Genomic DNA, 25,232 nt, shown 5'->3' on the forward strand with positions numbered 1-25,232 from the left:
TATATATATATAAGCTATTTATAGTTAACCCAGTTAACTAAGCTATGATTGGTTCGATTTATTCCTCTAATCCGGGGACTAGTGCTCTTCATCCGGGTGAGGTTTCCTACCATAAAACGTCATACATCGCAACTTTGAAAAATTCCAATTAATCTCCCTATTGAGTGAAATAGAAGAAATGGACTCAGATGTGTTTAAAAATGGACATGCTTTGTGTTGTTTGCGTTAGTTTCCTATAAAACATTCATACAATTATTGTTTAAGCGAAAAACAGCAAGGTGTCCGCACAGAGCCGGACAGAGGCAACTGTCCGCAGACGCCACTTTACTCTAGTTACAAAGACTATAGTCTAGTCCTAGCAGTATAGATCTAGATCTCTACATCTAAATCTGGATCCAGAATCTATCTAGATTCTAGATCTCTAGGTCTAGATTCTAGCTGCTAGCTAGAGAGTCAAGACGTCTTCTGCACACTAGACTCTTTAGTCGTCTAGTACTTATTACTTAAGTACTAAAAATAGTGCTTGGGTAAGTTAAGTGATCGAAACGGTCATCGAATGCATTAATTAATAGATAGTCTAGAAATCTACTTGATTAAAAATAATTGGATTAATTGTACTAGATCTTAATCTACTAACTAGAATCTAGGTCATTCGCTGATTCAGTACTGAATCAGTTGGTGCCAGTTACTATACTACTAATGATACTAATACTTTTATTTACAGACTTACTACAATAATAAACAGTAAACACTTACAATACATTTAAATACATTACATACTACTAGATCTAGATCTACACACTTCTACATACAGTTGAGTTAGCCAAGGCAGTCAGGCAGAGCCATTGAGAATTTTAAGCTTTTAAGTTTTGGTTAGTGAAGTGGCATATTGATAGTCAGCTCAATAATACTTAAAATTAAAAAGGGTCTCAGAGCAGGGTTAGGGTTACTCAATACTCGGGTTAGCATTGACTGACATGATTAGCCAGCCATTTGTGTATTTTGTTAACTACCAGTAACCTAACACCCCTTTTTTAAAGAAGATTCCATTATGGGACACCGGTTTAAATATTCTCCCAGAATGTTTTTAAAGTTAAAATAAAAATATTAAAATAAAAACTTAAAATTATAAAGTTTTGTAATAAGATCCAGATCAGCGAACTGTGTGGTTGGACTGAAGAGAACGTAACTGCTAACTCCAAAACTGGACAGATGAACTTAAGCTCCTTAGCAGGGGGACATCAGCCCATCTATGAGAGAAAACACCAAAATTAAAAAATTGTTGCCATGTAGTTTTTTCGTGGTCGGACAAAGGCTATTTGCAGTCTATCCAGAAAGAAGAAAAGCATGCTGAAATCAGAGTCGATAACCTTTATGGGGCATTACAAGTTGTTAAGTGATACTTAATAGTGTTGGAGGAAATCCCTTCCAACATTACAATTGCAATTGAAGAAGAACAAACAAAGTCTTCAACCAACTAAAAAATGTTTGGCGTTCTGGAATGAAAATCTGGTTCTTCAACACACTAGTAAAATCTGTTTTACTCTATGGATCTGAGACATGGATAATAACTGCAGCTAATAAGAAGAAAAATACATTATAAATAAACCTTAGGAGGGGCAACAGGCAAACCTAACCTAAGCTAAGAACAAACAATTGCAGTCTTTGTTTGTTCTTTTGGAGACAAATGATACTGCCTATGTAATCTATGAAATCTAAGTCAGTGAGCGATATGGTGCATAATAATATGTTGACACTTAATACTTAATTGTGCTGTGGGATATCCCCTTCAATATTAAAATTAAGAACAAAGAAGAAGTTCTAGAATTACTAGCCTAGATACTAGTTTTGGTGTGCTTTTTTTTATTAACATTAACTTCCAGTAGTAGTCCTAGTTGGCCTAATTTAATATACCATTAGTAGTGTTAACACACATTTAGTTAATTTTTTATTTGTTTTTGTAGCAATTTTTTTTTATCCATTTTTTAAATTGTTTTGATGCTAAGAAATGGCATGTTATATCACAATTATGATTGCTGAATTTTTTTGTATTTCAAGTTTCTAATACTTAATTTCTGGAACTGCTCATGGCCAGTACTTTATAATAGAAACTTTGTCAAATGGAAAGGCAAAAGTCAATACTTGGCAGGAAAAAACGAGGTAATAAATTTATATTTTAAAAATAAACTTGCACAGTTTTTATTCAATAATTTTTTATTTAATTTCTTAACTGTAAATAAATGGCAATATAATGGCAAGAAATAAAGAGGTTTTGTTTATCATAATGAGAAATGTTAATTGATTAAAAACTTTTTTAACTTAGGCCCAACTGCTGCACCAGGAGACTTCATTGCTTTAGGGAAGCAATCAAAGCCAAATGAAGGGGAAGTCAAGAGACCAACTAGTCCCCAGCACCTGGGGCGCAAAAAGGAATCACCCGGAAGTACAGTCTCTTCAGCCAGTTTAGCCAAGAAACCAAAGCTTAGTACATCAGCATTTGGATCACTAAGTAGGCCCCATGGGGACACTGCATCTTCATCCTCTAGTTCCTCAACCCAGTTTGATGAAATTGCCATTACTGGTAAGTGTCCATTGTTATCATTGAAACTTATGTGCACCTCTCTGTTATAACAAATTATAAAAGTTTAGTTGTTTTTTAGTTTGCTTATTTGTTAAATTATATTTTTTCAGTTTCAACGGGGTATTATTGGGTTGTTTTTTTTTAATTTGTGCATGTTTCTTCAGTATTATTATTTGTTTATTTTTATATCATAAGCATTTATTTAATAGTTAATGTATTGATGTCTGTTCTTAAACATGGTATTAAGAAGTGTACAATTATTTGTTATAGTTGAACCTACTGAGTTGCTGTCAGCTATTTTATCTGCTGAAGATGAAAGAAATGATGAAAGGGCTGAAGGTTTGCTTTGTGGAGCGGTTAAATACCTTCGTCGAGATAGGGCTAAACCAGATCCTATTATTTATTTGACACTGATGTACCTTTCTAAAAGCAAACCTAATCTTTTCTGCACTGAGATAATCATTGAGGTATTAATCACTTCACACTATAATAACTATAAAAACTCCTATATTCAAAATATCACAACACTAGAGCCCACTATTTTCTTTTTCAAATTCTAGTATTAAAAACTTTTATAAATATTTGAATTTTCTTTTTAACCCAGGCATTCTGTGGGCTTCTCAAAAGGGAATTAGCTCTCACATTCAAGGCAAAAGGAAACCCATTAGTTTCTGTTCTTGCATGCAATGTTTTAATGAATGCATTTGCTGATGAGGAAAACTGGCCAGACAATTTTGTTAAGGTTTGTTTTATTGTTTTGTTGCATTATTTTGCCATCATATTAAAAATAATGATAATACATATTTGTAAATATAAAAAAAACTCTGCATTTTTTTTTCTGTTCAGGTATTTGTTGAAGATTCGCTTGGTGAGCGAGTTTGGGTTGATAGAGATGATTGCCGAACATTTGTGGACAACATCCACACAGCTTTTGGCACTAAAAAGTCTGCAAAACATTTGTTAATGACTACAGCAGAAGCTATGAGGGGGGATGCCTCTGGTTCAGGTGTGGCAGTGTTACAATATATTTTAGCAATAAATGTGTTGTGCTGATTTTTATTTTGATAATTAGAGTAAGCTATGTAAAAATATGATTTATTTTATACATAAAAATTTACTTTTGGTCTGTTATCTATTTAGAGATTTGATTGTTTTTTTTTGGATGAAAGTAAACTTGTACACAATCTTGTTTCTAGATGATAGTTTAAATACACTCATATATAGATGAAATGTTTGAATTAGAAAAGTTTAATTTTTAAGAATAATTTTTGAATTTCAGTTAGTCCTGCTCAGAATTTATTTGATGAGGAAGATTCCTCTTCAAAGTTAAGTGATGCTGGGGATGGGGATAAATCAAATTCAAGTACAGCCTCTTCACCTGTTTGTATTCCCAGGTAAATGTTGGTTTTATGCTGTTTAAATCTAGTTCTTAAAATAAATAAATTACAACTTATTTTTAGTTGAATTCTATCAGCTTTCTTCTAAACAACTAATTTGTAAATTGTTATAATAATGATAAAATTATTTTTCAGGTATCCATATCAACAATCAGCGATTGAGATATACATTCTTGATATCATCAAAGACATTTTAAACAGACGCCAACCCATGGATTCCTCTTCTCGTAATCTGATTAGGCTAATGACGTCCACCAGTGGTTACGGAGAAGTCCGTAACATGGCAGCGCAGCGCATCGACATGTGGCTACAAAACCCCAAGGTATCAACTTTTCTAAAGTAAAAGTAATTGGGATTACTGCCAATCTAATCACCTTCAAGAGAAAATTTTAAAAAGTAAACGCTTGTCTTGTTGTTATTTTCAGCTGACTCGTGTATCACAGGATCTTTTACTTGCTGTATGCACCAACTGTGACAAACATGACCCTAACGATCTCGAAGTTATTGGCCATTTGACCAAAATGCGGATGAAAACAAAGCCACTCATCAACCATTTTCTGAACTGCATGAGGTAAATTTATTTATATTGTTTCTTCTTAATTTTATTTTAAATATTGGTAAAACTATAGGAGGTTGGCATGGTCGGGTTGGTTAAGCTCATGGTTGCTGAACCAATAAGTCCCGAGTTTAAATCCCTGGGCAGACAAGGCTAGATAGCTGGGGACATCCACCCATCTAGGAGAGACAACTCCAAAATCAAACAACTGTAGCCTTGTAGTATGTTCTTCGTTGGGCAAAGGCTATGTAAGCAAATCCAGCTGCCTAAATGGCGCTTAACCAGTTGACACATATACTTAATTGTGTTGGAGGGAATCCTTTTCAACAGTAAAATTAAGAACAAACAAGAAGAAAAAGGTAAAGCTGTAATTAAACAGCATGTGAATTAGTAAATAAAATATTATAATCTTAAGTAGAATATATTTAAGGATAGTTATCACTGGTAAACATCAAATGTAATAGTTTTAACATAAAAACAAAATGTAAGGGGGACTATATTCTGAATTCAAATTTTTCACAGGGAGCTGTTATCTCAACACCCTGAGAACCTTCGCATGATACTGAATCACACTATCTACAATGAGTTATCAACATCGAGGAATCCGAACAACATGCCACTCTTGACAGTCATTTTTTCACACTCCTCTGAGCAGGCTGCTAAGGTAACACATTTTAAAATCCTTTTATTTCATGTTTATATTAAAGCATGTCTTGTATATTTTGTTTCATTGTTGCAAAAAAAACATTCTTCAAATAATATGCTCTCTTGACAGATACTTGCAGAAATATTCCAGGATCTACTCATCAACAAGGATGATTATCTTAAAGCACTGCGTATGCTGCTCAGAGAAATAGTCCGATGCACACGTTTAGATATGAATTTTTCTACATTTTGTCTTGGCTTGATGCAAGAAAGGCTGGAGCAGAAGTTTGTGGAGATGGATACTGCTCTGAAAGTAAGTAGTCTGTCCTGTTGATGTTTTTTTGTCACTTGCTTATTAGAAAACTTGAAGTCTGGATTTCAAGCTTTTTTTAAAAATAAATAATGTAAGTCTTTCATATTTATTCAGAAATCTGACAATTAATAAACTAAGCCTATATGTACATTTCTTACGTTACTAAATAAGTATGCCAAATCAAAAGCATGAGGTTTATACTAATGATAGTGGTGACTATGTTCATTTTTATGATTCCAGGAGCGCTATGTTCTTTCAATAGCAGATTTAATCTCCATGGACATACTTCTGAGTGTGGCTCCTAATGTTAGAGAGGCAGCTGCAAGCTTGATGCAAGGAGATCATAAAAGTTTGTTTATATCTTACTTTATTTCTAAAACATATAACAATATGTTTGAGCTCTCTTTTTGACAGCCTTAATACACATTTTGGTTTCAAAATTAGTGTGGAACATACTGTTATAAATGGAACATGTACTTTCCAGTATTTGTTTCACAAATGAAGTTTAGTTTTTTTAAATTCCAGATCTTGAGTTGATCCACATGTTCAAGAGACAGGTATCTACAATACAGAGAGATGCTGTTTGGTGGCTACATACTATAGTTCCCAAGATAACAGAGCTAAAAACTGAGGCATACCTTCATTGGTACATTTAAAATTCCAGACCACATTTAGTGTACATTTTCTTTCAAATGATTTATTGTTCTAGACTCTCTTGGCCATGACTTTCCTTATTTTCCAGCTTGAAGAAAGTCCTGTTCCTGGAATCAGCAGAACATTATTACAACAAGGACAACTGGCCGCCTGAGACAGAAAGAGGGTAATCTTTTACTTTTTAGGCACATATAGACTAAATATTTAGACGTTGTTAGTCATTGCCTAACTGGACTTCGGTCATTTGTAATAAAGGATGATGCTGAGACTTGCGTCTGAATCTCCTGTCATGGAGGACACATTGATGAGGCTGCTTGTTATAGGCCTGTTAAGGGATCTGCCATTATCTGCTCATGATGCTGTGGAGTTGGTTGATCAGCTTGTTTGTCGAGCAGCTGCACTGTATTATGATTGTGAGTCTACACTTTATATATTCAAATATAGATCAATTGTCACTGTTTTTTAGTTTTGTTTTTCATTTCAACAATCAAATAATTTTTTTTCAATTTTTACTTAATGCTTCTTGATTGAATTGAGGTCTGATTGTAAAAGTTAATCTGTATAAATAATTTATGATTCTACAGTGGGTCTAGTTGATGTGTTACAAATGGAAAGGCTCGAGTTCATTGATGCCCTCCTTAACCTTTGTATTTACAAGCATCCAGAGAATATAGTGCTGCCATCAAGGTACTCCTTGCAATAGTTTACCTTTAGTTTACCATCAAATAATACAATAAAATTATTTTTACTATTTACCTATTTTCTTTAAAAACAAAAGTTTACAATGGTTAATACAAGTCATCCATCCTAATAATAAACAAAGTTTCTATTAAAGCAATAACAATTAAACTAAAAGCTATCTTGTGCAGTAATAAATTTGTTAAATATTCTTTAGCTATACACCACCAAACCTTGCCATAGCTGGCTTGATGTGGAAAGCTTGGCTCACTCTGCTGATCATTACTGCATACAACCCAGCCGTGTTTGGTAAGGCAGCAAGATTTTAATGTGCAGAAAATTGTTGAGTTATTGCCCTTAATGTTCACCAAGTAAATCTAACAAAATAGAACAGATATTTCAAAATAAAACTGTACTGAACCTCTTACTTTTAAGTGATTTCATGCTAAATCCAGAGAAAATTGCCTTGTAAAAAGTTGGTAAATTGTGTTTTTAGGTGAGACTGCTTGGTTGAAATATCCCCAGTTACAGTCCCTGATGGAGATGGTGATGACAAAGTAAAATATATTTTTTTTTCTCTCTGTAATGCATTTTAATCTTGTTCATTTTATCTAGTTGTTGAGATCTCTGTAATGCATTTTAATCTTGTTCATTTTATTTAGTTGTTGAGATTATTTTATTTAATACATTGTCATTAGGTATATCCAAAAAGTAAACAATTTAATTTAACAAATCAATAAGGTGTACACAGTAAAATTGAAGTCAGTGTATACTTGTGACTGTGTATTACTTATTTAAAATATTCATTTTCTATGGTCACATTAAAAACTTCTTTTCTCCTGTTTTCAGCAACTTCACATTTCCACCACCAACTACAGCAACAGATGAAAAGGCTGTGGAAGAATTTAGAGCCAGAGAAAGACAGGTAAAAAAAAACAGTTATTTACAAAATGTGTTTTCTTCTTTTTTTTTTAATTATTCACTTGACCAGTAAACTTATTTTTTTCTCATATGTCCAGATTCGGCAGCAAGAAATTCAGCTGATCCTAGAGTTTGAAACCCACCTGGCAGCTGCTACCACTAAAGTGACCATCACTGAAACCAACAGCCATCTCATTGGACAGCTGATCCATAATGATCCAAAGTATGTTTTTTTCCAAACTCTTAAACTGTTCATCTCTTAACTAAAACAAACCAATTTAACTTTTAGCACACTTGTGCTCAAGACTCTAAGTTGTATTTAACTCATGTTCCAGTGGCCCAGCACGGTTCCCACCAGCTGACATAATGGAGCTGCTCAAGTCTCTAAACAACAACCTCAAGCTGGGCCAGATGTTGTGTCGCAGCCGGAGCCCTGACTTCCTGCTTAGGATTATAAATAGACAGGTGAGCACCACTTACCTAAACAGCGTTAAACAACAAAATTAAATAATTGCTCACATATTACTATAGCAGTAATGTAATAAATAATTTTTAACTTTCTGTGTGCTAATGTGAAATACTGATAAAACCTGCTTGGATAAAATACAGGGAACATCACAGTCCATGCCGTGGTTAGCTGAGCTAGTGGAGTCCAGTGAGGGGTCATTGGATGTTCTCCCTGTCCAGTGTTTGTGTGAGTTCTTGTTGCATGAACCAACAGATTTGGCCACAGACATGGATGTCATGGATGTGTTTGGAGCTGACCGAACAAAAAGGAAGCAGGTTAGTTTGGTTTGGGAAAACTTTAATCAAAGTATAATTAAATGCAGAATAAATTATTCATCTATTCTTCATACATTATACATGTGGTCTACACATTTGAAATTTATCGAGAGATTTTACTTTTTTCTCCAATAAGTAAAACATATTTTTGATTAAAGGCCATAAGTTATATTAAAGCTATTTTTTTTCTAGTATGATAACCTAGACCCTAAAAGAGATACAGGCAGTAAAAGAAACTTAATATACAAACTGTTGTCTGAATAGCTTTTTTTAGAAATAAAATATTTATTAGTTTAAGTGAAATAGTGTTTAAGACAAAGCAGTAAAAAAAAACTAAATATTTGAATTTAGAAAAACAAGAAACACCAACAGCTTCTAAACAGACTTCAAGATTTGGTGCACAGCTCTTCCAGTGAGTCTAAGACAATGAAGGAGGTGCTGGATTACTTCCTGCAGAGATTGTCTTCTACACAGGCCTCCACAAGACAACAGGCAGTCAAGGTACAATTATTACATACATGTTGTATCTGTCAATACAGATCACATAAGCCAATGTTTCTTACAAATTTGGCTTCACTTCTGATAGTTTGTAATTTTTTACAAATTTTAATTAACATATAGGCCTACTAATTGGTTAAAAGAAAATATTGAATAATTCAATTTAGCAGCAGTTTCAAATTTAAAAAGATGATAAAACTTTAGAAGGTTTTAAAATTTAGTTGTTTGTTTTGCAGGGCCTGTCAGCTGTTGTTGCACCCCAAGCAGTTTCTCCAGATGAATCAATGGACCTGGACTTAAAACATGACTCCAATGATTGGCTTCTGGTGCAGATGACATCTCTGCCACTGTTTCATCAAGTCAAGGAATCCCTGTGCCTAGCACTCAGAAAGGTCAGATTTCATCAGTTGGGTTTTTTTTTAATGAATAATCCATGCAGCCAGTATTTAGACATTTTTTATTATTCTGCAATACTTGATATTATTTACAATCAACGACTGTTTTGAAAACATTGAAATAACTGTACCATACAAATATCAAATCCCAAGTGTCAGTTTTCAAATTTCATTTAACGTATCAATTACTCATTTTGCATGCTAATTATTTTTTACTTCCAATAATTGTTTGCACTACTTGTTTTTCTAAATATTTGATCATGCTTCATCCCATCCATTCTATATCAGCTTTATCCAATAGGTTATTTTTTATTTTAGGCCTGCCAAGTTGAAACTGACCCAAACAGAATAAATGCTTACATCTTGTTCCTGTCCACTCATGCTTTGACTGAGCCACAGCAGACTTGGAATGACCTGGTGCTTGTAAGTTATGTTTTTATCTTTAATTATGGGCATTGGAAAGGTGCTGTAAGTGAAGCAAATGATGATCTCTAATGTCAAGTTTTCTGGTACTTGACATTCCCCAATGTTTAGTATACATTATCTTAAATAAATGACGATATTTAAATTATTATTTTCTCAAACAGCACATTGCCCAACTTTTTTGCTGAAGAGTGCTTTAAATTAAATACATTTCCTATTGTTTTGTTGTGCAGGACATTGCCCAACTTTTAGTGGAGAGGACAGCTGTTGTCAACTACATTCTCCCTGATCTTGCTGTCAAGCCCTCTGATAAAACAGAAGAACAGTGTGAAACCCTAAATGCTTTTATTAAGTTGTATCTGGTATATATGCGCAATGCTCGCAAGGAGGATAAAGATACATTTAGTTGGGTGGGTTTGATTTATCAATATGATAAAAATGATGACTTCAGTTATTATAAAAGAATTAATTAGATTTAAAGAATTTCAACACTTGCAATTCTTTAAATTTTATTAATCTTTTATTTGTTTTTATAAAACAGAATATACTTTGTATTACTACAAATTACAATGACACTTTATGATAATAATTTGTTATGTGCTGGTCTCTTTGTTTTAGTCAAATACCCAGGATCAGATTTTAATTCAGTGGGAATCTGGCCAGTCAGCTACTGTACATGTCCTGGTTGTTCATGCTATGATAGTGCTGCTCACTTATGGCAGACCAAAAGGTAATGTGCCAGTTTGGATTGAGAGATTAGTACAGTTGTAGAAGTAAATTTATTTTATTTAACAAACTTGTACTCTTTTTCCTGAGTATTCTTCTAGAATATTTTTTGTCCGGTTGTGCCAGATAGCTTACATTTTTATTTCTCTCAAAAATTAACAGAAGATCCGAAAGAACCTGGAAATATGCTGTATATGGAACTGTTTAACATGTGGATTCAAGAAAATAATCGCATGCCCTCTGGGTATTTGCTGGATACATCTGAAGAAGCTCTACTGTTGCCAGATTGGCTGAAGTTACGAATGCTGCGGTCTGTGGAGGAGAGACTTGTCAGTGCGGGTAAGTCTTTAAGCTAGCACCCAGAGACTTGTCAGTGCGGGTAAGTCTTTAAGCTAGCACCCAGAGACTTGTCAGTGCGGGTAAGTCTGTAAACAAGCACCCAGAGACTTGTCAGTGCGGGTAAGTCTTTAAGCTAGCATTAGTCATGTGATTATCATTCAAGACTTGTCATTCAAGACGTGTCAGTGCAGGTAAGTCTTTAAGCAAGCACCAGTCATGGGGTTAACATTCAAGACTTGTCAGTACTGGTAAATCTTTAAGCTAGCACCCAGTCATGGGATTAACATTCAAGATTTTTTTATCTTCTTTAAATCGGAGCTAAATTTTCAAACAATTAATTACTTGAACCCATTATTCTAATTGACAAATTTACAGCATTTACTATTTCTGTATTAATATCTAGATACTTTGTAGCATTATTACTTGAACACATTATTCTAAATAACATTGGGTTATCATCAACTATTTTTATGTGCCATAATATTAGTATTGCATTTTTATGTGCCATAATATTTGTATTGCATTTAGATGTACCATTATAAAAATGTTTTTGTCTTACAGCTCTGATGGAAGTGGAGCCTACCCAGCTTGTTTTATTTGTCCAGTCCTTTGGTATCCCAGTGTCCAGCATGTCCCGCCTGCTAGCTGCCCTGGACGTGGCTGTGGCCAATGACCCCAGCATGATCTCTCAGGCAGTTGTTGACGCAGCCTACATGGCCAACCTGGTGGAGATACAGCATGAGAGGGGGGCTACAGGGGGACAAGCTTTTTATAGCATTCTGACACAGGGCAAGGATATCAATGCTCAAGGTGAATTCTGGGATTGCTTTTACTTACATTCACTGTATTTTTAAAAAAAGCTAGTGGGGGGGGGAAAAGCATTTTTTTTTCAAAATATTTGTTTTCCTCATCAAAATCTTATTTTTGAATTAAAAAAAAATAGAACCTGCAAAGACTGATGAGGAAATGACAACTGAAGATGTGTGGAATGTTAAAGGAACAGGGGAGGTTATCCTACCTAATTCTGTGGAGAAGATGGCTAGAATACTTGACCAGGTAATCAGCTTTTTTTATGTATCTGCTTAGTATTTGTGAGTCCTAATACATCTAATGTTGAAAGCTACAAACTAAAGAATGAGTATCCACTTGAGATATATTTTGTTGTTGTTCAATTGTACGAACTCATTTTCTTGCCTTAACCCAGTGATTTACCTATCAACTGTAGAAAATGTTCACTACATGGTTTAACATTGAGCAAGAATTATTGTCTTGTTTATTCTACAGAAATTCTCTGATGGTGTAAATATAGAGAATGGAACGGCCAAACTTTTCCAGCTAGTTCTACAGGTAAACTACTTCTGTTTTTGGTTAGCAGAAATTTTAGCTAAACAGTTTTCTTTTATTAACATTTCAACCTGCCTGGGTTTTAATTGTCTTATTTACTATATATGTAATAGAAAATAATTTTTTACCATTTTGAAATTAAAAATAATTCTGTCAGTACTATGTTCCCTTTTTTTTATTCATCCAGGCCTCAGCCAATGACAAAGCCAAGGCTGGAGTTATCATCAAGGCTTTCGACAGTGTAAGTCCTGGCATGTTGTCTGTTCTTTATTTGTCATATAGGCTTTTAAGGTTTCTTTCAACTACATTTGAAATAATGTTTTCATTATTTTCTCTATCAGCTTTTGAACTCACCAAAGAAAGAAGTTTTCACTCAGAAAGTGTACACAGCAACTTTCAGATCCTGCCCAGTCATCAAAGTTCTGATAGCAAAACAGGTATATTTATTTATCTGTATGATTTCTTTTTTAAATGCAGATAGGAACTACTTTTACCATAACAATAACATCTCAATTTAAATATAACTACAAAATATACATTTTATATTCTCTGATGACATGCTACCTTTTTAAAAGAGAGAATATAAATGTTTGATATATGTAGTTAAGACATATTTGACATGTCCCTCTACCCAGCCTGAACTCCACACTGAACTGCACACAGTCCTGGAGAAGCTGAGCAACTTTGGTGCTGGCCAGAAGTCCATGCTCACCTGTGTTGTCACACAGTTCATGACCTCCAGCGTCAAGTCCAGGCAGAGCAAACCCCCAGTCAACAAACTGGTGGAAGGACTGGTCAGCCAATGTTCTAAACAAAAACTGGATGTTGGGGCCTTTGTGGAAGGTGAGTCACTGCTCTGGAGTTCAGGTAAAAAGTGTGTATTCAAACCTTATGGCCCATTAGACAGATCAACTAGTTCACCTTTTTAGTGACCTCAGCATATGAAGGGTTAGTGTGGTCTGCACTTTGCCCAGCAGTCTCTACTTTCCCTAACATGAGTAAGTTAACCATCAGAGCTGGATGGACTTACGGATGTTGCATGTATTAGAGCCCGGGATCCGAACTCGAGACTTAGGGTTTGTAGTCAAAAGCTCAACAATTGACCACATAGTCCCTCTGAAGTTCAAAATTGAATGTTAATTTGTTTAAATTCTGTTTGTCTAGGAACATTTTTACTTGTGAAAAATGTGAAGATGTAGGCATTGTTATGATAGACATACACATCCTTATTATAACAGAATATAACTATCCTAGTCCTGATAGCATATATCTATTCTTTTAATAATGGGACATTGGTTTCTTGTCATAATGGGACAGCCTTATCATTGTAATATAACATTGATATCTTAGAGAAGCTTCAAGCTTGCTGTTGTATCTCCTAGGTGTGCATCAGTTAAAAGACCCAGAGAGCATGGAATTGGCAGTCAACACCATGATGGACAACTTGCTGGCACAGGGGCGGTCAACAGAAGGGACCCAACTGGCATGTCAGGTTTTGGCTGCAGACAGCAGGTCAGATTTCTGGCAGTTCTATTTTTGTTCATCAGAATGTTGCTGGTTGTTTAATTTTTTATGTATTCTGTATTGTTTTGTTAAAGAACTTTTTAAAATGTTCAGCTCCTCAATGACTCCAAGTTCAGCTATCCTGTTTATTGACTGGCTATCATTGCTGGACCCAGAGATTGTCAAGTCCAGTCCAGATCTTCAGGAGAAGCTCCTGTTTGCCCGCAAAGTTTCTTCCAGTGGACCAGCTGTAGCCAGCCCTAGTGAAGCAGCTGTCCCAAGTCAGGCTCACCTTCTGGCCCTCCTAACCCACCAAACCAGCTGGGATACTCTCCGGCGCTGTCTCTCACGTCTGCTGCAGCCTGCAAGGGTTAAAGAGTAAGTACTTGTCTTTGTTCTCTGTGTCTTAGAGTTGTTGTTTTATTGTTATATATAAGTATGAATTTTAAATTGGAGATGTCACAAAAATCTTAAGTTAAAATATATGTCCAGTACATTTTTTTAAAATTTACTGTACAGACTAGACCCAACAGCTGTACTTGACTTTGTTTGGGCATGTGAGCACATTCCAAAAATCTGGCAAGGTAGAGAGAAGAGAACACAGGAGGTAAATCATTCTCTTCTTGTTTAGAAAACTTTTTGTGGTATGTTTGTAATCTTATTTGATGGTCTCTTATAACATTTCTATTACCTTGAATAAATGTGATTGTCTAGTTATTGGCTTATTCTGTCAATATTTCACTGTTTTAAAAAAATCTTTTGTCTTATAAGTTAATAAAATTATACTAACCTGATCACAAGTTGTTGTCTAGTGTTTACTTTTCTAAAACAAGATCCCACCCAGTAATTTTTTGACTATTTCAACTTTTTATGTTAACAATATTTACAACCTGTTTCACAGCAAGCTATGTTAGATCATTTTATGTAGGATACTTACATCGTCTAACATTCATTCCATGGACCTATATTGACAGTGTCTGTATTGAAGAAGAAACTTTTGGCTTTCTGTTAACCTTTTGTATCCTACCATTCAACTTTTTAATCTTTTCTTTAATGTATGTATACTACAACTAAACTTTAGTAATCTGTTTTAAACTGAGTTGTATGTTATATGTTGCCAGATGGAGGAGAAAGAAGATGTGCTCAACCTGACACCACCCCAGCTGTGCACTGTTGTGGATCTGATACTAGAAGAAACAGAGCTACAGAACAACAGCAAGTCTAATAGCTCAGACATCTCTCAGCCAACTATCATAAAGAGCAGGATGGATCTACTCATGTCTTGTGTTTGCGATGAAATGGACAGAATCATCACAGTGGTCAACCATTTGCAGGAAGGATACAATGTTGCAACAGGGTAGGAATACTATATTATGTGGCCACCCACATTGTTTCTATCAAGTTCTAAGTTGCACAATTTATTTGCTGTGCAACTTCCTTTGTTAGTGGGAATTTTTTTGTCAAGAGATGTATTACAGCTTGATGAGAAAGCTTATTGTTTGTTGATGTCTTGTTCCAGCTTGATGAGCAAGTGTATCATTAGCCTAGCCACAAGTATATACCTCCAGTTCCCCTATATCCAGTCCTGGATGGCTGAAGACAACCCATTACTCTCAGAACTTATGTCTAGTCGTACTGTACAGTGCCAGGTAATTCATTTTTTATTCACTAAGTTACATAACAATTAGTTTTATAGGAAGTAATATTTTATCTACTGTGTATACTTGAATATATATAATTTATGTCTATTGTATGTAAATAATGTTTAAAAATTTGTTAGAAATTGTATAATATTTTGTATGATTGGTTAAAAAATAGAGATATCACATTATACCTCGTTACAGATGGATGTAATCTCTCATCGTTTGATCTCAAGTCTTGGCGTAATCCAACATGGAATGAAAGCTCAGAACAGAATGTACGATGCCAACATTGCATGTAGGAAAATGGCTGCTCATCATCCAGCGATATTTTTAAGGTTAACCTGTTCACTCTGTTGTTGTTTATTTTTCTACAACTAATTTACAAATAATTTTGAGAACATTTTTAATATAATGCTCTTTAATTTACAGGCAGCTGCCATTGATTGGCGCCATTTTATCTGGACAGACCCTGTTCACAATGGGTGAGATGCGCCACACGAACCGCCTGCTGTTGTTCACACACATGCTGGGACTGATTGAGCTCCTGCAGCCCCATGTCTTCAGGCATGAACACATTGGGCTTGAGGAGGTCCTGGACTCTTTCTTCTCATTGATGGAGGTGGTACAAACTATTGCATGCCAATGTTGCTTTGTTTTGTTTATCTTTGTTTTGGGTGGATTTTTTTTTACATATTCGTATATATTTTTTAAACTGATTATCCCCCTACACTACCCTTCTCCTCCCCCTCCAAGTAATTATCCCCAATGCAGATTCCCATTTAAGATCAATGTAAGTCAATTTTCACTTTGCCATATTTCCCTGATGGCAAGTACCCCCATCTGGAGAATGCCTATATTATGCAATAAACAACTAAATTTACAAGCGTAGAAATAAAGTTAACCCATGGTTAAAAAGTTCATTTTTTTTTATTCATAGCTAGTGAAAAGTACTAAAGACTTGTATTTATATCCTCAAGTTAAGCTGGTTAAATGGTTTGGGTAAAAGTCCTGCTTATAACAGTGAAAAATAACTTCATGTTTTTACCCCAGCTGCATGCAGAAGAAAAAGGCTTTGGGTCCCAAGTTCACAAGCTGGTTCTGATACTTCAAAACTTTTTAACACACGACCCACAACGAGCTCTGCCACTGCTACAAAAGAAACTTCAGCTGTTGAGGTGGGCCATTAACTCAGTTATTACTAAAGATATTTTGCTTTAGATAAACATAGTTGACAGGATTTTGATTTGTAATTTGTAGTTCATTTTTTCAAAGGCTTTGATTTTTTAACACGTTTTTCTTAACTCAGCTTCGCGTTTGTGGGTTTGTTGTTAAAATTGACAACGAAAATTAGCCCACTTCTGATTGCTCTAGACATCTGAAATTCGGCATGCAGGCTATTTTCGCCTAACAATTTCAGATGCAATCATAAAAACTAGCAATTAGAGACCTAAATTAGCTTAATTAAATTACGCCCCAAGGACCCTAAAATTGAGGACATGATTTCTAAAGATACCGACAAGACTGGAGGCCTATTGACACAGTTACTTCGGCCCCAATCGATGTGAGCGCGCTGGCCGTGATCGTATAGTGGTTAGTACTTCGCGTAGTGGCCGCGACAACCCAGGTTCGAATCCTGGTCACGGCATGTAGGCTGCTGTGGGTCTCGCACTGCCAAGCTCACATAACAATTTCAGATGCAATCATAAAAAACTAGCAATTAGAGACCTAAATTAGCTTAATTAAATTATGCCCCTTCTCTGTTTAAAGCGTATCGGTCGCTCAAGATTTTTAGTCCGTGTATTTAAAAACACTTAGTCAAGTCATACTTAATCAAGTCATTAGATAAAGTAGAAAATAAACTATATAAAAAAACTTTTTAAAAACCACGTTTTTCATGTGTAGCAACGGACTAAAAAGGAGAAAATAAAATACTTAAAAAAAACTTTTTAAAAAACCACGTTTTTCTTGTGGACTAAAAAGTAGAAAATAAATTTTTCTTCCGACCCTAAGGGATCTACCAATGACTGCTCGTAGATTTTGTGCTTCCTCGAGCTGTGCAGGTTCTTGTGATGACTGTTCATACATTTGATGACAAAAAACGTGGGTCGGGCAGATTTATGATTAAAGCGAAAAGCACATAACACACGAATTTTGGAAATTTGATGGTGAACGTACCCACGTTTTTTGTCCATCCCATAATTTTTTCAAAGTAAAAAATAAATGCATAGTGTAATTATGTACATAAATTAATTTTCAGCAACCTGGCCTCGATTTATCCAGATATTTTTGAACTGAAAGCACTGATGACAAACTTAACCTTGCCCAGACAGTCTGAAAACAGTCCAAGCTCAAAGCAGGGAGGGAAAGCTGCAATTTTGTCCAGCTTTCTCACCAACAACCCTGGCTTTACTAATGCTCAACTTCTCCCAATAATGAGGAAGTTAAAGAAAAATTCTCCTGAAGGTTTGTATGAAAATGGTGCGGCATGAGATTTCTAACAAAAAAAATGTGGGTGTGGTTCTCTTAATCCATCCTGTTCTAGCGAGTATTACATGTAGTTAGCTCAACTGTGTTGTTCATTATTTAAAATCTTACCTTCTACTTGTGAGCCTAATTATGGAGGATTTTACTTATCATTAAAAAAGAAAATGAACCGTAGATGGACAAAATACATTTTTCTTTTCAGATCTTCTGTCAGGTCTGTTAGAATTAGATGACAAGTCTAAAAGAAAAATTGACATTTTGATTCATTTTGAGGTTAGTACTACTTCCAAAACCAACCCTTAGATTTAAGTAAGTTTTCTATTGTTGTTTGTTTAATCTTGCTTTACTAGATGAACTGTTCTATATTTTTTTAGTTTCCCTCTCCCAGTGTGTTCATGCTATTGGATAAATGTTTTTCTTTCAGAGTCAGCTGTTGAACTTGATGTTATCTCCATTTGAACAATGTAGAAACATGACATTTGCTTTGATACTGAGGTTGTTGAGACAGAATCCTAGGTAATATGGAGGTTTATTATAATTAACTTACAAAATAGTTGAACCACAGCCGGTTTAGTGGGCTGTTGTTTGTTTGTTTTTCTGTAAAATTAACCCCTAGGTTTTCTAAATAACTAACATTGTTTAATTTGTCCAGAAAAGCCATCAACTTTGTTGCCACATATTTGGACTGCTTAAGCTCAGAGAACCCCGACATTGTCATGTCAGCCTTGAAAAACCTGGCAGAATTCACAGCTCTATGCCAAGGTGAGTTTGCTTTTTTTTTTTAAGTCAATATTCTTTGTTTAAATAAGGTTTTCTTTTTCTTTAAGTTATATACACTGAAATCTTTTGACTACTTGAATATTTCTATCAACAGAAGAAGCCACCACCCTGTTACAGAAAGCCTTTACTGTTGGCATAAGGATGTCAATAGATTCAAGCATGTACATTTGTGAAACCCTACAAAAGTTGAACATTCATGCTGCCATTAACAGTTCATGAAACTTGTTTTTTTAATTATTGTACAACTTTATTAGCTTGTTACATATGAATTTTATGTATTTTATTATTTGAGAATAAATAAGGTTAAAACCTTTAAATAGTTTTTAAACAATTTTTATTTATTTCAGAACAATAATTAAAAATTTCAACATGACATTTTAAAATAAAAAGAAATGATGCAGTTATATGTGATACTGAACTTAACAATCATCAACAGCAGTAAACATTTTTTTTCCCTAAAACAATTACAATAAAATAGTTACTCAACTTGTTCACATACACATGATGGTATACAATAAAAGAATTCAAAAGTAAAGATAATAAAAATTTAAAAGTAAGTATTTCCTCTACCTCGATTGGTATAAGGGGGTGGGAACTGTGACCTCTGCCCTCCTCCCCATCCTTGAGTCTGCTGTTTTGTGTTGTCCACATAGCTGTTCTCTCTCTCATGAGGTGTGGGGAGCAAGCTGCCAGTATTGAAGGCTCCCCTGCCTCTCCCTCTCCCAGCAGGAAACCCCCAGCGCCCTGTGCTCTCCTCCCCACCAAAGTTTGGTGCAGGATCACTGGGGTAACTGCTCCAGTCCATGTCAACATTCTCATCATACTGCTGTTCTGGTACAGCTGGGCCTTGGGCAACTCTTCCCCTGTAAGAGTTATGTCCCCTGATTGATTCACCTCTCCCTCTAAAAGGTCTTGTTCTGCCCCTATTCAGTCCAATTCTGCCCCGGGTGGGATGTCCCCTAAAAGCAGGTGCATATTCTTTGCCTTTAAATTGATTATCATCATAATACTCCTCTTGTCCTTCATAATACACTGGCTCTGTCGGATATTCTGTGCTTTCACCACTGTAGCCATAGCCTTCATATTCCAATGGTGCTTCAGCTGGACCAGCAGATTCCTCATGGACTGGCAGTGGACCTACTGGATGATGGTCATATGTACCTTGCCAAGCACTTTCCCCAATCTCCCCATAGTGCTCAGCATTATCCAAGGGAAGTGGAGCTCTCGTGTCTACTGGAATCTCAGGATATTCAGGTGCATGGTGTTCTTCAATGGGGCCACCAAACTCCTCAACGTAGGGCTCCTCAGGCGGGTAGAACTGTTCTTGGCTGTAAGTGTCAGGTGGGTCTTGTCCTGCACCATAGTATGAAGGTTCTGCCCCACTAGCAGACCACTCCTGGTTCCAGTCATTGGTTGGGTAATCTGGCTTGTAATCAGACTTCAGATCCTTCCAGCCAGGGTAAGACTCTTTTGGTGGATTTCTAAATGGTGGCCCAGCCTTAAAATTTCCTCTATTTGAATTTGGAGGAACAAAGTCGTGGTGTTCAGTGCCACCCCACTCATGTTCCTCTTTAGCTTCTTTGTTAAACACCCTTGGATTATTCACACCTCTGTTGTTAGTTGGAAAGGGTGTGTGTCCAACACCACCTCGCAGATTGCCTCTACCTCTGTGCATGCCTGTCCCTCCGGGATTAGCTCTAGCATTTCGTTTAGAATTGCGTGGGATTTCTCTGTTAACATTATCATATTTTTCTACAGCCCCTGCCACAGAGTTTTTCTTCAAGATCCCATGTGGCACTCTAACCGGGGGCTCAGAAGGTGCACTTCCCAGCAGGCCCTTTGTCTCTGGTGCTGTGCCCTGAAACCTGTTTCCTGGTGCCCCTCTAGACTTATTCATGTCATATGACTGATCACCAGGACCACTACCCAGCAGACCTTTCCCTGCTGACCAATCTTTTCTCTTCTCCCCGCTGGGATTTGACCGTGGATAACCCGTGTCCCTGAAGCCTGGCTTGCTGTTGCCAAGTTTCCTGTCATTGTTGTCTCTACCCTTATCTGGGTAGTTCCTCTTCCTGTCTAAAGCTTTCCTCTTCTCTTCCTCCATTTCCCAGGGAGTTTTCTTGACGGCATTTTTTCCAAACTGAACTGGGAGATACAGTTCCTCTACGGCTCCAGTCCGCTTTTCTTCCCTTTTAGGTATGGTGGATTTAACCTCTCGCAGAGCCTGAACAGTTCTGTCAAAGTCTTGTTTCACGGCTTGTTCCGTGCTCATAAATGAAGAACGCTTGTGAAAATCTAAAGGTGTATCATTGTTACTTGGGTCCAAATTGTCTCGTCCACCTTAAAATTTAAAAAAAATTAAATCAATAAATTTAAATATTCCATTACTAATTAAACTTTCTCAATGAACACTGTAAATCTATAAAAGTTATTTGATAATAAAAATTACAAAATTACAATAATAAAAATTACAAAATGTGTTTAATTGTATGATAATAATTATTTTAAAATACATATTATATTAATTTAAACAATATTTGTAAGAAATTTTCTTTTCATTAATCCCAGCAAGGAAAGCAATTTGAATTTTTGAAAATAATGACATACCGTAGTGGACGTTATCACTTTTCTGTCTTGAACTTGATCTTTGTTTACTTGAATGTCTATCATTACTTTGCCGATCTGCTCTACCAAAAGAATTTTTGCTCCTTCCATCCCTTTCTAAAGAAGAGTTTAGTCTTAATGCCCTTGACTTGTTTGCTTCCCTTGGTGATCTAGACCTACTTGAGTGCTTGCCCTTGTCCTGGGAGAGATCTTTACCTGGCTGGTAACCAGCAAAGGCAAACAGACTGTCTTTGATTTTTCCATCTTTTTGAGAAGGGTATGCAGCAGCCGGTGGTGCACTTGGAACATTCAAAGGGCCAGTACCAAGTAGGCCAATAGTGGGAGGGGCATTTCTGTAAGGTTTTATACTAGCTTCATTGCCAAATGTGTGGGTAGAAACAGACTTGGGGCTGTTCCTATAGGACTTTTCTGATTGGTGCATTCTACCTTTGAGCTCTCCAAGCAGTTGGAACTTGTGTGAAATGTTTTCCTTGAGCTTTTGTTCGGCTTCGTCTCGTTTCTTCCTGCTTTCCTCTTCAGCCCATCTCCCTTTCTGGCCAAACATGTGAGGTGATGCTTTATGGCGCTCAGACTCTCTCCTTTGCTGCATTAGCTCTTCTTGTGCTTGGCGCTCAGATTCCCTCCTTTTCTTCATGAGTTGTTCTTGACGTTCTGATTCCCTTCTTTGCTGCATGAGTTGTTCTTGACGTTCTGATTCTCTTCTTTGCTGCATGAGTTGTTCTTGACGTTCTGATTCCCTTCTTTGCTGCATGAGTTGTTCTTGACGTTCTGATTCCCTTCTTTGCTGCATGAGTTGTTCTTGACGTTCTGATTCCCTTCTTTGCTGCATGAGTTGTTCTTGAGCTTGACGTTCTGATTCCCTTCTTTGCTGCATCAACTGATCCTGTGCTTGACCAATAATGACCAATGATTGAGCTTCCATTCGTTGCTTTATTGTTAAAGCTTGTAATGCCTCGAGTTGAGTAGTCATCTGTTAGAAAATGATACAATGAATTAGTTTATAAAAAATAAAATGATACCAGGATAAGTTTTTAAAAAATAAAATGATATATGAAATAAGTTTATAAAAAATAAAATGATATATGGATAAGTTTATAAAAAATAAAATGATATTTGGATACATTATAAAAAGCTAAAACCTGTTTTAGCCAGATTTTTTCCAGCAAATGTAAAAAAAAAAGCAACCCTAACAACAGACCCACCTCAAGAATCTTGATAACATCCTGGTTGTTTGGGTCCAAACCTCTGGAAATTGCCAGCATGCGCAGGGCATCTTTTGAGGAGTTCAACAGCTGGGGCTGTTCCATTTTTTGTACACTCCCAATACTCTGATCATTTAAACCTCTGTTAGTTAAAAAAAAAATTTACAATACAAATCATTAAAATTTTGCATTTTACATCATGGCTTGACAGACCATTTTTTAAATATAGCGGATAATTAGGTTGTGTTCTTAAATATAGAATTGAAAAGTAAAATGATTATAAGTGAGGTGATAAATAAAATCAAACCTAGTTTGATCCAGGTGAGCTAAGCGAGGACGTTTCTCTTGTGACCTTCCTCTGCTTCTGGATTCTAGTAAGGTTCTCTTCCTGTTATCATACCTGGAAATCCCAAATAATCAGATGTTCAAATATAACCATCAACTTCAATAATCAGAGGTTTAAATACAACCATCAACTTCAATAATCAGAGGTTTAAATACAACCATCAACTTCAGTAATCAGATGTTCAAGTATACCATGAACTTCAATAATCAGATGTTCAAATATAACCATCAAGTTCAATAATCAGAGCATAAAAGACAACCATCAACTTTAATAATCACAGACAACCAGTAAAAGACAAATACTATTATAAATAATGGATTTTTTAAAAACTCCAATGGTAAATTAATATAGCTAATAAAATTCTGCAGAATAATAATTATTGGACTGGATGCCATACTAGTTGAATAATACAACCTTTTTTAGTTGTAAATTGAAAGATATAAAATTACCCTTATTTAAATCACTAAAAATGTTGCATACACATGCTGATACAGACCTTTTGACTTCCTCGTTTCTATTTCTCGTCATCTGCTGCTGCTCATGTCCAGCTTTCCCTGGACCAGGGTAAGGTCTGTCGTGACTGACAGGCCGCTGCAGCTTGTGACCTGGATTCTGCTGCTTGGCGTCTGCTTCACTTTTGTCCCAGGCAGAAGGACGAGCTAGTTAAAAACGGGAACAGTTTTTAATCACCAACTTCTCATTACATATACTTTATACAGGTATGACTTAGTACACCACCAATATATGGTGAGTAGAAACACTTTACCTCTGACTGCTTCTCTGGGGGGTGGGGTGAAGTTGGTTATCCTCAGGTAGAAAGGTTTCACATGACCCTTTAATGAGATGTAAATAAAATCTTGGAAACAGGTCAGGACAGCTTCCATCCATTCTTGGCTTTCAAACTCCACAGAGACCGGCCTGGGGGAGGGTGGTAACAAACATTGGTAAATTGTGTCACTAATGGTGACAGGCCTGGGGGGAGGGTGGTAACAAGGTACAACATTGGTAAATTGTGTCACTAATGGTGACAGGCCTGGGGAGGGTGGTAACAACGTAAACCAAAATACACGACACAATGGTAACAGGTTGGATAGTGGCAACCAATAAAAAATGGAAAATTTGTGTCATCAAAACATGTCAAAGTTGAGACACCAAAACATGTGGTAACACAGTGAATGGTTAAGACAAGAAATCCCTTGAATCACAAAAGTGACCAGCACATAAACATGTAGAGCCAGTACTTAAATTGAGATATTTCTCTTCTCAATCTTTTGTATTTTTTATTTAACACACTTGTTCATTGAGTTTGCATCAACTGTAATCTTGTTGTTTTGAATAGTGATCATTTCAGCTTTAAAAAATATTGTTAAGAAACAAAATGTGCATATAGCTCATACCATTGAAAATAAATTTCTTAACTTAATGTTTTGTAAATATATTAGTGAATGTTGGAGGTTTCAATTTTAAATATCAAAAGATATTTCTGAAAATGGAATACAAGGGAAAAACAATAAAATACACTGAAAATTACAGGTTTCAGTTTTAAATCAGCATGTACCATTGAAAAATGAAAGTCACACAGAGTTTGAAATGTTAAATCTATTCTGCTGCCTTGTAGAACTATTAAGCGAGTGTAGCCAATATAATATTTTTTTTTGCCTTGTTACTTCCAATAAAACAAGAGTCTCATAACAGGCAAAGTTCTGTGTGAGGTATAGTCAGATTTGAACCTCAGTGTTTAGATCCTTTAAAAGAAAATTTCTTGGCAAATAACTTTTTCAAACAGAAAGAAATTTTTTTTTAAAATCAAAATTAGGGGGAAAAAATTGGAAAGAGCTATTGTTCTTAGCTATTCATGCTTGCAAGAGTTGTTTTCTTCATTGTTTAGTGATCTTTTCCCTTAAAGTTTCAAAAGTTGCCAAGGTGAACTTGAAACTTCCATAGCTCTATACAACTAGTAAGCACATTTTTGGCAGGTTTTATTCCACTATTGGACTGGTCAAATGTATTCAAGTTTAATCACAAAAACAAGATCAGAAAATTATCTTCAGAAGATGTCCAGATTCAACAAACATCTTTGTCTCTTTGGCTATAGATATGAAAATAGCCAGCTGATCAAAATTGAATATAGATGTTGAGCAATTTGCTGTAACAAATACCTTGTTATATTTGGTGCTCCTACAAAGATAGTAAGAAGAATATTCAGTGTTGTCAGGTTTAAAGTATGATTTTCAGGAGACTGGCTGCCTACAAGGTTCAACACTACTGAGATGTAGATATTCCGTAAAAAAAAAAATAGGTAAGGAAATTCTGCAAATCATTGTACCATGTGAAAAAATGACAATGTAATTTAAGGATTGCGACAAAGAATTAAGAGTGATAGGATATTTTTAGAC

General features: G+C 35.7%; 2 protein-coding genes across 2 annotated transcripts; one reads left to right on the forward strand and one right to left on the reverse strand.

Annotated features, from left to right (window-relative positions):
• The first annotated feature begins 453 nt into the window (after window positions 1-453).
• LOC131957807 (integrator complex subunit 1) lies at window positions 454-18,949 on the forward strand. The gene is made up of 47 exons (XM_059322601.1): window positions 454-527; window positions 2,059-2,160; window positions 2,324-2,581; window positions 2,852-3,048; window positions 3,186-3,323; window positions 3,428-3,587; window positions 3,861-3,975; window positions 4,114-4,300; window positions 4,404-4,549; window positions 5,057-5,198; window positions 5,310-5,492; window positions 5,733-5,841; window positions 6,018-6,138; window positions 6,235-6,312; window positions 6,402-6,559; window positions 6,731-6,833; window positions 7,042-7,133; window positions 7,321-7,381; window positions 7,674-7,749; window positions 7,844-7,968; window positions 8,081-8,210; window positions 8,355-8,528; window positions 8,880-9,029; window positions 9,263-9,418; window positions 9,740-9,844; window positions 10,078-10,254; window positions 10,463-10,574; window positions 10,733-10,909; window positions 11,471-11,719; window positions 11,853-11,965; window positions 12,194-12,256; window positions 12,441-12,494; window positions 12,595-12,690; window positions 12,889-13,096; window positions 13,636-13,765; window positions 13,871-14,134; window positions 14,276-14,363; window positions 14,878-15,113; window positions 15,276-15,405; window positions 15,601-15,734; window positions 15,829-16,018; window positions 16,450-16,574; window positions 17,657-17,862; window positions 18,086-18,156; window positions 18,308-18,399; window positions 18,536-18,645; window positions 18,758-18,949. The coding sequence occupies exons 2-47, from the start codon at window positions 2,121-2,123 to the stop codon at window positions 18,880-18,882; spliced, it is 6,354 nt and encodes a 2,117-aa protein (XP_059178584.1). The 5' UTR covers window positions 454-527; window positions 2,059-2,120; the 3' UTR covers window positions 18,883-18,949.
• Window positions 18,950-19,025: 76 nt separating this feature from the next.
• LOC131957806 (capping protein-inhibiting regulator of actin dynamics) lies at window positions 19,026-23,375 on the reverse strand. Its single transcript, XM_059322600.1, has 5 exons — window positions 23,333-23,375; window positions 22,798-22,890; window positions 22,491-22,632; window positions 21,271-22,258; window positions 19,026-21,003 (listed from the first exon to the last, which is right to left on the reverse strand). Exons 1-5 carry the CDS (start codon window positions 23,362-23,364, stop codon window positions 19,211-19,213), a joined length of 3,048 nt encoding a protein of 1,015 aa, XP_059178583.1. The 5' UTR covers window positions 23,365-23,375; the 3' UTR covers window positions 19,026-19,210.
• Between the last annotated feature and the right edge of the window lie 1,857 nt (window positions 23,376-25,232).

This window comes from Physella acuta, unplaced genomic scaffold (genome assembly GCF_028476545.2).
Source record: "Physella acuta isolate Inbredline_101_S28 unplaced genomic scaffold, ASM2847654v3 ptg001269l, whole genome shotgun sequence".
In the NCBI taxonomy this organism is placed as follows: Eukaryota; Metazoa; Mollusca; class Gastropoda; family Physidae; genus Physella; species Physella acuta.

Bases quoted from the DNA above. Each gene is read 5' to 3' on its own strand.
- LOC131957807 (XM_059322601.1), top strand. From the start codon at position 2,121: ATGGAAAGGCAAAAGTCAATACTTGGCAGGAAAAAACGAG. The intron at 15,406-15,600 runs GTAATTCATTTT...ACCTCGTTACAG, and splicing joins GTCGTACTGTACAGTGCCAG to ATGGATGTAATCTCTCATCG. The intron at 17,863-18,085 runs GTTTGTATGAAA...TTTTCTTTTCAG, and splicing joins AAAGAAAAATTCTCCTGAAG to ATCTTCTGTCAGGTCTGTTA.
- LOC131957806 (XM_059322600.1), bottom strand. From the start codon at position 23,364: ATGACGAGAAATAGAAACGAGGAAGTCAAAAG. The intron at 22,891-23,332 runs GTCTGTATCAGC...TGGGATTTCCAG, and splicing joins AGAAACGAGGAAGTCAAAAG to GTATGATAACAGGAAGAGAA. The intron at 21,004-21,270 runs GTATGTCATTAT...TTAAATTTTAAG, and splicing joins AAGTGATAACGTCCACTACG to GTGGACGAGACAATTTGGAC.